Source organism: Arvicanthis niloticus, chromosome 13 (genome assembly GCF_011762505.2).
Source record: "Arvicanthis niloticus isolate mArvNil1 chromosome 13, mArvNil1.pat.X, whole genome shotgun sequence".
Classification (NCBI taxonomy): Eukaryota; Metazoa; Chordata; class Mammalia; order Rodentia; family Muridae; genus Arvicanthis; species Arvicanthis niloticus.
In genome coordinates this window covers 55,344,521-55,361,317 of record NC_047670.1, presented here as the reverse complement: position 1 = coordinate 55,361,317, position 16,797 = coordinate 55,344,521, and the positions used below count along the sequence as shown (strand labels likewise).

General features: G+C 50.9%; 1 protein-coding gene across 1 annotated transcript in view; it reads right to left on the bottom strand.

The window, feature by feature from the left end:
* Positions 1 to 16,797, bottom strand: part of Cacna1i (calcium voltage-gated channel subunit alpha1 I) — a 110,061-nt gene that overhangs the window by 73,942 nt on the left and 19,322 nt on the right. The window contains 2 exon segments of the mRNA XM_034516566.2: positions 6,080 to 6,213; positions 6,966 to 7,077. Of these exon segments, the coding sequence (XP_034372457.2) occupies positions 6,080 to 6,213; positions 6,966 to 7,077 (246 nt within the window).

Sequence of the window (16,797 nt, the reverse complement as noted above, 5' to 3'; positions counted from 1 at the left end):
GGCCCCTGTACCCCAAAGGACCAACCAAGCCTTGGTGTCTCATTCCCTGCTTGTTGCTGGCACTGGTCACTTCATGCTCGAGCATGGAGGCAGGAGTGGAATTCAGCATGGCGTACCAAGGGAGGCATACAGGAGAAGAGTATTCAAGACCATAATTGACTATTTCATGACACCCTAATGGACTAGGCAGGAGACAGCTGCTCACATGAAAAGGCCATAGGGTGGCTCGGCCACACCTAAAGAGCAGAGGTCTTTGCTCTGTCACACGGTGGGAGCATGCGCAGTAAGTGACACAGAGAACAAACAGTGAGGTCCCTCCTCCAGGGACCCATCTGTGATGAAAGCACCAGCCACAGGGCCAAGTTAGCTGCTTGAGTTTAAAAGTCACCTGCTATTTATCCCAAGGTGAGAGAGACATGACCAGGAGACACACTACCAGAACCTGCACTTTACTGGGATGCTACTCTCCCATCTGCCTCAAAGGGATTGTCGGTGGAGGCTAGGATCCTGTCCTCCAGACAAAAATAGACAGCTTGCTGGGAATCCAGCAAGTTACTCTGAAAACACTATCCCTGGACAAGTGGCAGGAGGCCCTGGGACATTCCACCCTGAAGGGGGAAATGAAGCCATCTCTAGGCTTCTGGAAGGCTGTAGAAGGTCTGTACATAAACCCCTCCCTGTGGCCTTTCCCCATTCAAGAAGCCACAGACCTGTCTCCTAGCCTCATCTCTCAGCCCCCACATATTCTACACGCCTTTACTCTCCTTCCACAGCCTAAGGCCCACAGCCCGAGCCCTCCTCTTAAGACTCCTTGTCTCCCCTCTGCTGGACAGCTCCCTCCCCAGCTCTTTGTCTTGAGGTCCACTTAACTCCAACCCCTCATGGATACTGGCTCTTGTGGTATCCTGGTCCTTCTAGGAAGTACTGTGGAACCACTTAGGTTGTGTCTGTGATGTCTATTTTGCTTTTAGTTTTTTTCTATTCTCTAAGCTCCATGACATCAGAAGAGTGTTTGGCTCCATTATCTTCTATCCCCACTTCCCGGGTCAAAGCCTGGTGTATACGAGCACCTCAATAAATTCTGACTCCAAGAATGAACGGTACTAACAGGTGGGAGCCACAGAAAGACAAACTTTAGCTCAGGGAAAGAACTTTCTAGCACTTTGTTCTGTTCTAATTCGAGACTGGCTGCCTGGCATGATAGTGAGCTCCCTGCAGGGGCAGCGTAGGGATGGGGCCTCTGATCTTAATTCAGCACCACTGAGTTGGAGACAAAGCACTGTGACCTCTAAGGAACCTTGCAACTCAGAGGTTCTGTGTCTCCTTCTGTGGCTTGGAAGAGGCAGCCAGTAATTTGGGGAAGGGGTGGGGCAGGAAGGGAGGAAACATCCTTGGGATGTCAGGTCTGTTACTCTGGAAACCATGTTTCTAGTACTGATGAGACCTTGGAGGCTGAGTGGGCAGCTCTGGGGGTGGTAAGAACTGGGTGGGAGTGGGAAGGGTAAGCTCTGGAGTACCAGCTATAACCCTCACCCTGTCTTCTCCAGCACACCATTCCCAGGATAGTGAAGACCCTGGAGACAAGGGTAGATTTGGTTCTGCATCTGGTACAGGGCTAAATCTGTAGGTATTCATGACTCTGGGAAAAAGTCTCCCGGGTATCTGATGCAACACCAGGGGTCCCAATGAGAATGACAGTACGCACTCCCCCCTGCCCCCTGACCTATCTAAGTGGTACAATAAGACTCTAAATACATGCTTTCCATACCAGCCCTATATCAGCCCTCCCTGACACTGAGGGCTGTGGTCAGAAAAGCCTGTCACAGAATATTGGATGCTGAGGCTGGCAGTCTGCCCCTGCTCCAGCTTGGAGATCCTGGTGTGGCAGCAGACAGGAGCAGAACAAGAAACAGACCTGAGCTTGAGGTCTAACGGGCAGGAGCGGGAGAGCCTTGAGGTGGGAAGGTAGGACCTACGAAATGGCATCCCTGAGACAAGTTTTAAAAAAAAAAAAAAAATGCCTGGTGTGTCATGCACCTGGGAAGTCGGAGGCAGGTGAGCTCTGAATTCAAAGCCAGCTAAGGCTACACAGTGAGGCCCTTGTTAGCACAAGCTAACAGACTTACTTGATAGTGTTTCAGTATCTAGGGGACAATGCCTTTGTTTGATTTACTCTTTCCTGTTAATTAAAAGGTGTAGATGCTGGCAAGTTGCAAGCTAATTTGTAGGTTTTTACCAGGCAGAGATGGATGCCATTTCTGCCCAACAGGAAAGGCTTCTGCCCACCACCAACCTGTGGTGTCTTCACGGGAGGCCATCACCAGGCTGACGCTCAGCTCTAGTGGTCCCCCAGGCCCTCTTCTACACCTCCTAGATGCTGTGGCCAGACAACCATCTCACCCATCCCTCATTTAGCATAATAACCAGCAGTGTACTCTAAGATTTACACAAGGACTACTTTTCTTCACATTTGATTTTTTTTTTTTAAACTTGAAAATGACACGCTGATCTGAGGTTCCTTCCAGAATCAGGGACTTTAGCGAGGCATCATTAGTATTCCCAGGGAGACAGCATATCTGTAAAACAAAACTGGCACAAACTGTCCTGAAACCCAGAAAAACACAAGAGCAAGAAGACGTCCAGGGGATGAAACCCACAGAGAAGGGGACTGTTCTAGCAGAGACAGTGAAGAGAGGACCCTGCTGAGAGCCCAGGGGTGACTCACAAAGCTCCCTCCCATTTCAGGTGAACCCAGGACAGATGCAGAGACAAGAGAGAGGAGGGAGGATCCAGCTAACAGGAATTTGAGGACAGAGCAGAAGAATGAGCTGGAAAACCAGAGAAGCTGGGCAAGCGCTCTGAGCCAACAGAGAGCTTGAAACTAGAGCTACAAGCTCTAGATGACCCAGAGAAAGTCCGAATTCTGGACACAAGGAGGAAAACAACCAGCTTTTTGGCTTGACAAAGCTGTCCGGCTTCCAAGAAAAGGGAGCAGGGTGGTACTGGTCCCCTGCAGCCCCATGTTATCAATTCACATGGCACAATGTCACCAGCTCTAAGAGAGTAATCACAGTCCTATGGAAGAGCAGACACACACCGTCCTTCCCATTCCAAGATCAAAGGGACGAGTTTGCACAGCCAAGATTAAAAAAATGATACTCTCCAAAACCTTTTCTTTGAAACTCTACTTAAGAGTATTCTCCAGTCAGCCCGAAATGAGAACAGACCTGACAAAGGCATCGACCTGGGACCCAAGAAACCATCTGAAATCTTCCTGCCTCCAGGCAGGGTCCAGATCCCTAGGGACAAGGTGGCTGGGAGCCTGAACACCACCACCAGGAAGGAGAGCAACAGGACAAACCGTCACATTTCAGGACAGAGCCCAAGAACTCAGCAGCCTCCAGGCCTCAGTGTCTCTAGCTCCCTCTCAGCCATTTGCAGGTGGCTTTGCTGCCTCTTATGGACAGCAGAATACTCAAGTACAAACACATACACATGCTCCCACATACACCGAGAGGCACACACCCATTCATAGCCACCAGCCTTCTTCTCTCCTAACTCCTGCCCTGCTGAGCCACGACTAGGTATAGCTAGTGCCTGTGTGTCATGTGACCTCCCATGTCAAGTCCCATGTCCCCAGTCTGGTTCCATCAGACTCCTGGGTTAAATGCTCTCAGGCAAACACAGCATGCTGACCAGAGCCCTAGTCCAAGTGTGGACAGACCCCCATCAACCCAACAGAGCTGCTGGACACTGTCCTAGATGGTGAGTCTGGAGGACTGACCTGCATATGGCTCTTCTCCTCACCTGGCCTCCAGGGCAGCACCCATGCTCCACAGAGCCCTCTGCATCCTTGGCTGCTGGACAGACTCCAGGAAAGCAGGCAGGAAGCCTGGAGTGATGCTCCAAATGGGCAAAATGGAACCAAGTTTCTCCTGGCTTCTCAGACTATGGTGTGTGGCTTTGTTCTTTTTTTAAGTCAAGACTCATTTACGACCCAGGCTAGTCTTAAGTTCCTGGGTGAACTGATCCTCCCACCTAAAGCATCCAGGCTTCCTTAGGGATGACGCTTAAGTCTGCCCTCCATTTCTGACCTGCTGAGTAACCTCAATGATGATAGTGATGGTGACTGTGACAATGGTGGTGATGATGATGGTGGTGGTGATAATAAAGCTGACAGTAATGATGGTGGTGATGATGATGGTAAAGATAGTGGTGGTGGTGATGACAGTGACAATGGTTATGGTGGTGATGCTGATGATAGTGACAATGGCTGTGGTGGTGGTGGTGGTGACAGTGATGATAGTGACAATGGTTATGGTAGTGGTGATGGTGATGACAGTGACAATGGTTATGGTGATGACAGTGACAATAGTTATGGTGATGGTAATAATGACAGTGACAATAGTTATGGTGATGATGACAGTGGCAATGGTTATGGTGATGGTGGTGACAGTGACAATGGTTATGGTGATGACAGTGACAATTATGGTGATGACAATGACAATGGTTATGGTGATAATGGTGACAATAGTTATGGGGATGACAGTCACAATGGTTATGGGGATGGTGATGACAGTGACAATAGTTATGGTGATGGTGATGATGACAGTGACAATGGTTATGGTGGTAATGGTAATGACAGTGACAATAGTTATGGTGGTGGTGGTGACAGTGGCAATGGTTATGGTGGTGGTTGTGACAGTGACAATGGCTATGGTGGTGGTTGTGACAGTGACAATGATTATGGTGGTGGTGGTGACAGTGACAATGGTTATGGTGGTGGTGGTGGTGGTGACAGTGACAATGGTTATGGTAGTGGTGGTGGTGGTGACAGTGACAATGGTTATGGTGGTGATGGTGATGATAGTGACAATAGTTATGGTGGTGGTGACAGTGACAATGGTTATGGTGGTGGTAGTGACAGTGACAATGGTTATGGTGGTGGTGGTGGTGACAGTGACAATGGTTATGGTGGTGGTGGTGGTGGTGACAGTGACAATGGTTATGGTAGTGGTGGTGGTGGTGACAGTGACAATGGTTATGATGGTGATGGTGATGATAGTGACAATGGTTATGGTGGTGATGGTGATGATAGTGACAATGGTTATGGTAGTGGTGGTTGTGACAGTGACAATGGCTATGGTGGTGGTTGTGACAGTGACAATGATTATGGTGGTGATGGTGATGATAGTGACAATGGTTATGGTGGTGGTGACAGTGACAATGGTTATGGTGGTGGTAGTGACAGTGACAATGGTTATGGTGGTGGTGGTGGTGACAGTGACAATGGTTATGGTGGTGGCTGTGACAGTGGCAATGGTTATGGTGGTGGTTGTGACAGTGACAATGGCTGTGGTGGTGGTGGTGGTGACAGTAACAATGATTATGGTGGTGATGGTGATGATAGTGACAATGGCTGTGGTGGTGGTGGTGGTGGTGGTGACAATGATGATAGTGACAATGGTTATGGTAGTGGTGATGGTGATGACAGTGACAATGGTTATGGTGGTGATGGTAATGACAGTGACAATGGTTATGGTGGTGGTGGTGACAGTGACAATGGTTATGGTGGTGGTGGTGGTTGTGACAGTGACAATGATTATGGTGGTGGTGGTGGTTGTGACAGTGACAATGGTTATGGTGGTGGTTGTGACAGTGACAATGGTTATGGTGATGACAGTGACAATGATGTTAATGGTGGTGGCAGTACTGCAGCTGCTGATCATGATGCTGATGACAGCCAACACTTCTTGATGCTCATTTTGACCTGGTTGATATCTTTACTTCTTTTTTTACAGATGGGGAAATGGAGACTTCTCAAAGTTAATTGACTTTCTCAAAGGCGTGCAATTAATCAGCATAAAACACTCAGTCTAAGCTGCCCATCGCACAACAGATGCTTACAACAGCCACCAGAAGGGACAGCTGTCTGTCTAGGCTCATCTACAAAGAGCACTGTCTCTCCTACCCCTGGCAGGAGGCCCTCTATTCTCACACGGCATCATCACCATCTCCCAGAAGCCCTTCAGTTAGCTATACGGAAGCCGACATGCATCAAAAACAGGTCGGTACCTACCCTGCCATGACAATGAAGAAATCCAGGCGGTTCCATGTGTCTCCGAGGTAGCACTTCTTGCCAAAAATGCCCAGGGCCACCATCTTAAGCACCATCTCCATGGCGAAGAAGATGAAGATGAAGTCATCAAAGACCTATAGAGCAGGAGGAAGACAGGACAGGGTAGAGTGAACTCTGGGGCAAGAGTGGAAGTCAGTGCCACTGTGAGGTCAAACGTGGGACAGGAAGAGAACCTCAGAGGCCCTTGTCCACTCAGACTCTTCACAGCGAGGAGACCGGGGCCCAGGGAAGGGATGACGTTACCCAGGGCTACACAGCCCATTCTCCTCATAGCTTTAGCCCAGGCAATGACAAGGACCCTGGGACTGAGCACCAGGGTCCTTCATGATCTCTCTCCCAATGGTATACATGGGATAGCCCACTTTACCACTAAGGAAACAAGACTGGAGAAGTCAAGCCACTTGCCCTGGGTCACACAGCAACTCTATGCCAGGATTAAAATGAAACTTGGGTCTGGCTCCCAGGAATGGGCATCAAATATTCTACTTCTGTAAAATGGATGCATCCTCAGAACCCTACACTACGGTCCTTCAAACTATGCCCAAAACCACGCAGATGCCATGTCAGAACCCACCTAGGGGAATGGGAGAGATGCAAGAGGCCATAGAGGAGAGAGGATTAGGGAGACAAGGTAGGCTATGGCAGAGAAGTGTAGCCACTGCACTCGGCCGTGTGAATGGGATGGGGTGAGGAGCCTTGGCTGGGAAAGCAAAGATGGCTGGAGGGGCAATTAGTCAGGAGGGTGAGGAGCTGCACCACAGTAGGGTCCTGAGCTTGGAAGAGGACACCAGATGGGAGAGAGGAAGGGGACAACTGAGAGGCTCACCTGCAGGATCTTGCAACGGTCTGACAGGCACTCCATGTCGTCACATGGCTGGTACATGCCCAGGGTCACACAGTTCAGCAGGATGACCAGCATGCTCACACACTCGAACCATGTATGCGGAGTCAAGGACGAACTGGTGGCAGTGTGGCCTAGGGTTAGCTACACCCCTGAATGTGACACCCCAGGAACAGACACATAGTCCATTTCTGCCCCACCCCCCACCCCTGTGGACCCCTCAACGACTATGCAGCTGGTCAGTCCTGTCACACAGGTATGACCAATGCCACACCCTGCAGGGAATCAAACCAAACCACTGGAGGATGCTTCTCATCCTGCCCAGGAAGGAGTGGCTCCCAGAAAGGTCCCCAGCCTCAATAGCTCTGATGCTGGCCTTCTCTTCTCCCCCTCCCATCCCTCTGCAGAGGCTCCACGCTTCCTGGAGCCAAAGCATCTAGAGATCAGTTCTTTGATCAGTCACAGGCCACCAGCAGGATAAAGGGATCCTACAGCCCAGACAGAGGAGAACTTCCTAAGTCCCCACCTCCCTGCTAGCATCCCCTCTTAGGCCATGACTGACCCCATCCACTCTTGTGGATCTCAATCTACCCAATGGGAGAGCTCAAAATTTAAAGGGACCTTGGGGCTGTGTCACTCACAGCCCCCCGCCCCAGATGTCATGATATAGCCAAGAAAGCTGAAGCCTGTTCGTATCCCCCAAAATGGCCTCTCCTCTCTTACACAAGTCCTTGGGGTCTAAGGCGATCTGTGCCCCTAAAAGTGCATCGCAGTGAAAAAAAGCAAAACCACACAACAGCATAAATGACAGAGGTAAGACTCAGGGGTGAACTGCCAAACAAAGAGCCTGTCTGATGACTCATTCCCTTCTAGTAGTTTCTCATCTACCAGGAAGGAGACTGACAGCCCCTGCCACCAGCTGTACTCATGCTCCTGTCCCTGACTCCAGCATTTAGCATCTGGGCACAGAGCTTCTGTGTGCTATCAGAGCAGTCAGCAGTGCCAGAGACAAGGGCCTGCATGTGAACTCCAGTCCCTGTCATGAGTGGCTCTGGGGTCTCAAGCAAGTTCACAGCAGCTCCTCACTGGAGCTAAGGGACGCCTCACAGATCCATGGAGGCTGTCTCAACTCCTTATAGTATTTGAGTCATTTAAAACATCAGGGAGACGTTCTCCCCTCTTCGCAGAGGGCCTGCTATGGCTCCCAGCTTCTCCTGGCATAAGTTCAGAAGCCCTCCCCAAAGCCGGCCAGCAAGACCACCTCTCCTTCCCGTGACTGCCTCCCTCCAGCCTGTGGAAGCCTGCTTTTCCTGTCTGGTCTCAGGCAGTTCCACCCACCTCTTCAGCCCCAGAAGCCCCTCCCCCAACAGCTTGACTCTCTCAAGCATTTCTAAACCAGCTAACGCTCATTGTCTCTGCCCACTTTTGAGCAGAGTCTGGGTCCCTGGGATCCACACTCTCAGTTCTAACCAGAACAGCATGGAGATGCTCAACCAAGATTTGCTGAGTGAATACATGAATTTCTCTCAAGGCCCTGGCCACACCAGCTCAACCCTAGCTCCATGAAGCCACACCAGCCCACCACAGCCAGATGTCAACCACAGTGGACTGGGCCCCTCCTGCCTGCTAAAAGAACTGACCTAGTTTCCATGGCAACAGCCCCCTCTGCTCCCCAGACCCTACTCACCTTGAAAGCTGCCTTCCATGGCCTCCATCCCTGCCCTGCTCCTTCCTGTCCCTGGCCTGGCTGCCACTCTCCTGCCATAGCTTGTAATTAATTTCAGTTGCTGTCAGACCCCCCTTTGAGTCCCAGCCTTGCTCCAGCAGTAGCTTTGTCATTAATTAACTTTTTTGAAGTTCAAACGTTCTAATTACCAGCGAGTATCTCCATTCCCCTTGATCCCCTCCCCCCACTCCCTACCTCCCTCTCATAGCCCAGTTTCTGCTGCCTCTGTCCTTCCTGGAGACCCAGGCCCAAGTGCACCTGACAGACCCATTCACAGGTGGGAAAAGTCAAGGTCCCTCTTTGGATCATGTGGTTGGGATCTGTCTACACGGGCCCTTGGTCCTGTGTCTGCAATACTGCCCCTGACTCCTAGGGCTGCAGCTCTGGCTCCTGCCTCTCCGGTGAGCCCGTGTAATGCCTGGCACTGAATCCTCAGGCTCCTTGATAGACTAAATGAGATACAAAGGGAACAGATTTAGCCAAGTGTAACACTACACACCTGTAATCCCAGCACTGGGGAGGCAGAGGCAGGAGGATCAAGAGTTGAAAGTCCCAGGGCAGGGGCTTTAACCCTTTAATTCCATCAGAGACAGAAGGACCTGAGTTTAAGGCTGGCCTGGTCTACAGGAGGCCAGCCTGGTCTACGGGGGCAGCCAGGAGTACACAAAGAAACCTGTATCAAAAAACTAGAGAGAGAGACAGAGAGACAGAGAGACAGAGATGAGACAAACAGAGACAGAGATATGAAGGTCATCCTCAACTACGTGATGAGTCTGAAGCCATTTCAGCCGACATGAAGCACTAAGCTTCTTGCTATGTGCAAGCATACCCCCTTCATGGCTTTACCTTCCCTCTGAGGCAAACCCCGCCCACCCCTCACAACCTCACTCCCGTGCCACCCATTCTAAAAGCTTCCACCTCCCGCCCCTCTCGGGCTGGTACCCAGCCTTCCACCCACCCGGTCTAGCACATACCACAGTGATGAACCTGGCAGTCACCATGGCTGCTTCATGCCAGGCACCCTAGGGACATGACCTTAACTGTCGCCACCATCCATCAGGAAGAGACAAGGAAGTGGGTCTGGAGAGCCAACATGACTTCTACAAAGTCACACTGCATCTCAGACTGAGCAAGTCAAAGTACTGCTTTCTTTGTAGCTCAGCCACCCTGAACGTGGCCCAGAGGCCCTGCAGGCAGAACAGGTCCAGTCCCTGGGCCCCTCAGCTCCTGCTGGCCTCAGGCACAAGGGGAAATCCCAGATGGCAAGACCTGGGTCCCATCCAAGAGCTCCAAGACTCAGAAGTCAGGCCAGCGTGGCATTGCTGCCTATGGCTCCTGACACATTCCCGCTGGCTCAGGGATGAAAGGCCCCAGGCGTCCTGGAAGATAAACCAGGCCATGCATGCAGCGAGGGTAAGGGAACTGTCAGAGCAGTCAGAGCCTTGGGGCAGCTTGGTGGCCTGGTCCAATACCCACTTTCCCACCTCATATGCACCAAGATGCTTAGAGCTCAAGCAAGCCAAGCTGAGTTCTGGGAAAATAAAAGGGAAGATGGAGACCCCCAAGAAGGTAGATGGGGAAGTCTGGTAATAAAACAGATGGGGTCTGAATGCTGTTTCCACAAGAAAATTAGAGTGATCAATATATCCCCATTGTCCCTCACAGTCAAAAACGAAGCCCTGGACTGGCGTTTAAGGATGTGCAATGGAGACCCAACCACTCTGCCTTCCTTGTCTGGAGACTCTCAGTCCTGTAGGAGTGAAAGCAGAGCAGCCCCCTTTAATCCTGAGAGCACGGGATCCATAGCCCCACTGCATGATGGGAAATGGGAACAGAGACTTGGCCAAGCAATGGGAGAGGCTGGAAGAGAAACAATAGCATAGCACCCTGACCATTGGGGATCCCTGAGTCAAAAGAGCTTCCTGCCTCTCCAGGAACTACCTGTCATCCTGAACAACCCCAGATGGTGACCACCGGAGGAACCCCTGAGGAACCTGCAGAGCAAATCGGTGTCCATCTGATCAAATGCAATTGCCTTAGTAGCAAAGCTGGCTTTTCAGCAGGTTCCAGAGAAGACACTTAAGCACCCTTGTGGGTGGCAGGGACATTCCAACACCTCAACCCCACCATCAGCCAGACTGGGGTGGGAGGGGATCCTCCAGAATCCTGGACCCTTCCCAGCTTTCTCCTCTCCCGCTGCTTCCCAAAGTCCTCAAGGCCCCACATAGAATTAATGAGCACATATGGAGTGCCTGCTGTATACCAGGTGTCTTGTGAACACCTGCCGATTACAAACACTTCCCAGGCGACAGAGTATCTGCCAATGAGCTTTCTAAACCAAACATCCAGCCAAGAGTGCAGGCCTAGGCCTGTGATCCTGCTCTCAGGAGGTAGAGGCAAAATGTGAGTTTGAGACCAGCCTGGGCTTCAAACATCCTACCTTAAACAAAAGTGGAATGCCATGTCCCAGCGTGCAGAGCCAGCACAGCAGGCTCAGTAGGAGGAACCTGACAATAAAGTCAGGGCACTCTCACACACAGGTGATCTCTCTCAGTGCTTACTATGGCCTCCAGTGGAGGCTCAAGGTGTCTTTACAAGCCCTTTGAGTGACAGCGGCCTCCCAGCCTACAGTCTTTCAAAGAGGCTCAGCCTGGCTGGGTGTAGTGGAACTTCAGCCCCTTCAGAGCTAAGGAGACTACAGCAGGGGGATCACTAGTCAGAGGACACCTGAACTACAGAGACCCTGTCTCAGAAACAAAGACAGGAAAAGAAGCAGGCAGCCCACAGAAGCCCAAGCTTGAAATAAAGTGCCTCTGGAAAGTCCCTGAGCCTGACAGAGACTACTGTTGCTGCCATTTGACAGAGAAGGAAACTGAGGCAGCCAGCATTGTGGCAAGCAACATGCAGAATCTGTATTGCTTCTTGCTGATTCCACTTCTTATATGCTCAACCACACTTTGGCCAGACTGGGCTCAGCACCTCAGACCTGGGGCTCCCTGATGTTGAGTGTTTAAGGGACCCTGCTTTGCCCTTCTTGACTGGCAGCTTCAAGAGGAAAGGCCAGGGCTATGTTTGCCACCTGAGCCATAAAAGATCAAGCTGAATCAATATGGAACTCCACAGCTTGGCACTGAGGCCTGAGGAGGCCAGAATGTGGGTCAGGGCAGGTGGACTTGGGGACTCCACCACCACACAAGGGGCGCACGTGCACGAGCACACACACACACACACACACACACACACACACACACACACACACACACACCTGCCAGGACCAGGCAGAAGAATGACTGGGTAGAGGGACAGTGCCACTCTCCCAATCAAGCCCTGCAGGGCAGCCTCCTCTCAGAGAGCTGCCAGAGGCCTGCATGGTTACCATGGCGACCACCACCCTCCTTCCTGCATTGCTGATGAGAGACTTCTCTGTACTTGGGGTGGGGGGAACTAGGGAGGGGAGGCTGGGCTAGGCGGGGGTGGCCACGTTTGTTTTTATTTTTGTCAAATCTGAAATCTATCCATTTCCCAGGGTTCTACTCAGTTGTCTAAATATGTCAAGTGGAAGAAGGCGGCTGGGACCAAGTCCTCCATGATGGGGAGTAGGCCCAGTAGACAGACTCCCTGTCAAGCTCTCGGTCTGTCTCCAGAACAGCGGAGAGCTCAGTCCTCAGGCACCTCGGATCTTGAGCCAGTTCTGTTTCCCTGAGGCCAGGTCCCCAAGTGTCTCTGGAACCCCTGCTGTGTACCTCACATCTGTATCCATGTGCTGAGGTAAAGAAAGTTCACTTCATTCCCTCTGAGTGTAGTCCTGTACCCAAACCATTCCTGACATGTGGCCATATTGTGTTTGCCACAAGGACAGTGGCTGCCATGTTTGAATTTCTAAGAATAAAAGCTATTCATTCATTCATTCATTCATTCATTCATCCATTAATCTCCTCAACTTATCTTTATGGGGAATAGTCATTCCGAAGAGTTGTTTAACAATGTCTACTGCAGTTGAACACAGACTCAGGTTTGGGAGGCAAGTAGTGGCATCCAGGGACACTGCTCAACATTGTACAGGACAGTCCCTGTCACAAAGAATCAGCCACCCCCAACTGTCAACAACATCAATGCTGAGAAATTTCTTTGGCTACTCCTGCAGTGGCATACTACACAATCAGGAAAAAGAATGAGCATCCAATATACACAATAGGATGGAGGAATCTCTGTTGGTGAAAAAGCCAAACACACAGAGATCATGTGAGTCCCCGTCTATAAAGTTCAAAATGAGGCAAAAGGGCTCCGAACAGCAGTGAGGCGGAGAAATCCCTGCAGATGAAGAGGATTAGGTCACCTCCAAAGACTGAGACAGTCCCAGTCTGAGTGGTAGCCACAGAAGACAAGTTGTGAGAAACTGTCCAGACCCAACAAAAAGCAAACCGGAAGCTGGGTGGGGGCACACACACCTGCAATCCTAGCATTTAGGAAGCTGAGGCAGAAGGATCTCAAGTTTGAGACTCCATCTCAAAAAAAAAAAAAAAAAAAAAAAAAAAGGTAAAAGAAAGAAGGAAGGAAGAAAGGAGAGGAAGAAAGGGAGGAAAAAAAACAGTTTCTCCAAAAATACACCACCAACTGAGGCTAGAGAGAAGGCTCAGTGGTTAAGAGCAATGGCTGCTCTTCCAGAGGACCTGGGTTTTGTTCCCAGATCCCACATGGAAGCTCACAGTCATAAGTAACTCCAGTCCTAGGGGACCCAACGCCCTCTTCTGGCCAGTGTGTAGACATCAAGCATGAATGTGGTAATAGACATACATGCAGACAAACACTCATATATACAAAATAAAAATAAGTAAATCTCAAACAAACAAACAGGGGCTGGGGTTCAGGTGGCAGAGTGATTGCTTAGCACACTCAAAGCCCTGAAGCCAATCCCCAACATATATCGCCGTAATCCCGACAGGAGGAAGACCACAAAGAAGCTCATCATTGGCTACATAGTGAGTTCGAGGCCAGACAGGGCTATATAAAACCCTGATTCAAAAATAAATGAATAAAACACACAAGCTTTATGCTGGGGCACTCACTGGTTCTGGCATCCAATGAGATTTTTTCCCAGCAGCTCTTGCACCTCTGCTCTCCTCAGTGACTTATGGGCAGTCCCAGCAAGGAAGGTACTAGCTAGGATTGGCCCCATGCAATCCCTCATTCCTCGTCTGCATGTGTTTGTAGATCACTGCGCCTCACCACCCCCACTGTGCCCCAGGGAGAAGGGCGTACTCACTTTCCAGCCACAGAAAAGAAGATCTAGAGACCGTACAATTGGCCCAGCAGTACAAACAGCACAGCAGTTGAGCTGGTGCAGAAAGCTGCTCCAGGAAGCCAACTGACATACAGGCTACTGGTTCCACTCAGCTTGCATGTCCCCAGTGACAGGAAGTGTCCTGAAGGACAGACAGTTATACCTGGTTGACTCTGCATACAAGACCTGAAGTCCCTTAAAATAACGACAAGTCTACCCTCTTCTGTCCCTATTTGCCTCTCTCCCTTCCCGTCCCCAACCCCTTCTCAGAGTCCCCACCAATGAAAATTCAGTGGATCTGTCCAGTCTCTGATTCCCATATGCCCAGCAAGCAATAATGCCTGGCACAGTTTCCCAGAAAGGGAGAAGAGGCAACAGTGAGCAGATAAAGATGCCAGTCTGGAAGAGAACACAGTGGCCCACAGGAAAGAAGCTCTGACCATGAAGACCTGCCAGACATACCATTTGGCTACTAGGGAAGAAAGGGTGGGGCCAACAGCAGGGCCACAGCTGTGCAGAGACAAACATGGCCTCTGGAGCCCATCTCAAAGAAACTGCAGGAGACTTCGCCTTGACTTCAGCAGTGGAGAAAGAACACATCACCCACTCTATTGACCAGACTTGGGTGCCCCACCCCAGCCACCTTGTGCTCCTCATGACAGAACAGAACAGAACAAGACCATCCCATCCTGCAAGTTTGGGAGTCTTCCCTGGGACAGCCCACCCAGGATGTTGGTGGCTTTGAGGAGACACCATGGAGGCTGGGGAAGGGTTTGCGGCTCAACTTCCCATCCTGAACGCCCGCCCGCCCGCTGTCTCTTCTTTGTCGCATCTACTATTCCTTATTCAACATCCACAGCTCATTCTTGCAGCACTCCTCTGCTGAGGCCTCTCTCTGTGCCTGGTGCTTAGAAACCAGAATGAAGGACACTTGTTCCCTGATGCCGGAGACCCAGTAGAGACAGAGGGCAAAATGCTGCTCCTTCTCCGGTGACCTGTCCTTTACCACGTCTGCCCCAGAACACATTCCTGTTCCTGTTCATTTTCACCTGTGTGTTCCCACAGCAACACACACACACACACACACACACACACACACACACACACACACAGTGTTCTTACAACCACCTCTCCCTTGCTCCCAGCCAGTAGCACTGGCCCTGACCAACACAAGTTCTCTCTTTTCTGTCTTAAACACAGAAATAATGGAGTTTTTCTTTTATTTATTTATTCATGTATGTGTGGCATGGCCTGTGAGGGGCGGGGGTCAGAGAACAACCTATAGGAATCCATTTTCCCCTTCCACTAATGTGGGCCCTAAGGATTGAACTCAGGTTCCCAAGCTTGGCAGCAAGTACCTTTCAGATCAAACCATCTCACCAGCCCAGAACAGTTTGTTTTTGTTGTTACTGTGGTGGTGACAGTGGTTCTTTTGGTTCGTTTTTTTGTTTGTTTGGTTGGTTGGTTGGTTGGTTGGCTTTTGGTTTTTCAAAACAGTGTTTCTCTGTGTAATAGCCCTGGCTAGCCTAGAACTCTCTTTGTAGACCAGGCCAGCCTTGAACTCAGAGATCCATCTGCCTCTGCCTCTCTGCCTCTCTGCCTCTCTGCCTCTCTGCCTCTCTGCCTCTCTGCCTCTCTGCCTCTCTGCCTCTCTGCCTCTCTGCCTCTCTGCCTCTCTGCCTCTCTGCCTCTCTGCCTCTCTGCCTCTCTCTCTGCCTCTCTCTCTGCCTCTCTCTCTGCCTCTCTCTCTGCCTCTCTCTCTGCCTCTCTCTCTCTCTGCCTCTCTCTCTCTGCCTCTCTCTCTGCCTGCCTCTCTGCCTCTCTCTCTGCCTCTCTGCCTCTCTCTCTGCCTCTCTCTCTGCCTCTCTCTCTCTGCCTCTCTCTCTCTGCCTCTCTCTCTCTGCCTCTCTCTCTGCCTCTCTCTCTGCCTCTCTCTCTCTGCCTCTCTCTCTGCCTCTCTCTCTGCCTCTCTCTCTGCCTCTCTCTCTGCCTCTCTCTCTCTCTGCCTCTCTCTCTGCCTCTCTCTCTGCCTCTCTCTCTGCCTCTCTGCCTCTCTGCCTCTCTGCCTCTCTGCCTCTCTGCCTCTCTGCCTCTCTGCCTCTCTGCCTCTCTGCCTCTCTGCCTCTCTGCCTCTCTGCCTCTCTGCCTCTCTGCCTCTCTGCCTCTCTGCCTCTGCCTCCTGAGTGCTGGGATTAAAGGTGCCTAGCTCCTGGCCTCAAGCTTGAAATCCTCCTGCCTCAGCCTCCCAAGGACTGAGCTTGCAGGTATTAACCTCCACCCCAAGAAAAAGATGTTTATTGATTAAATACACATTTTGTTATCAATACAATAAGTAACAAGGGCCAGTGATAGGTCTGTCATCATGAAGGATGTGCCTGCTAACCCAAGAGCCCTGCAGTGTCCCTGGTGTGACATGAACCATTGCTGTGCAGGGTGAGGGGGTGGAGTAGAGGAGTTTCCAGTGTTTGTTTTATTTAATCTTTACTGTTTATAAAAAGAAATGCTAAATTTGAGCCATGGGTCCATGAAACTCAATTTGTCCCCAAAAGAACTCATGAGCCCTCTGTTCTAGGAACCCCCAGGACAGAGGAGTCACCCCAAGTCCCCAGTCTGATCCTCCCACTTCCTGGACTCTAATCTTCCAATACTGGGTCTCAGGTGCCAGCTCTGAGCCATGTGCCTCCTCTCCCTGACCCCAGTGCTGACAGCCTTCCGTGGGATAGAGTCCAAGGTTATCCCAAGACTGTACTCATTCTCAGCCAAGCAAGAACCCCAATTCTGTACCAAAGATCTCTGTCAACCCCAAGTTC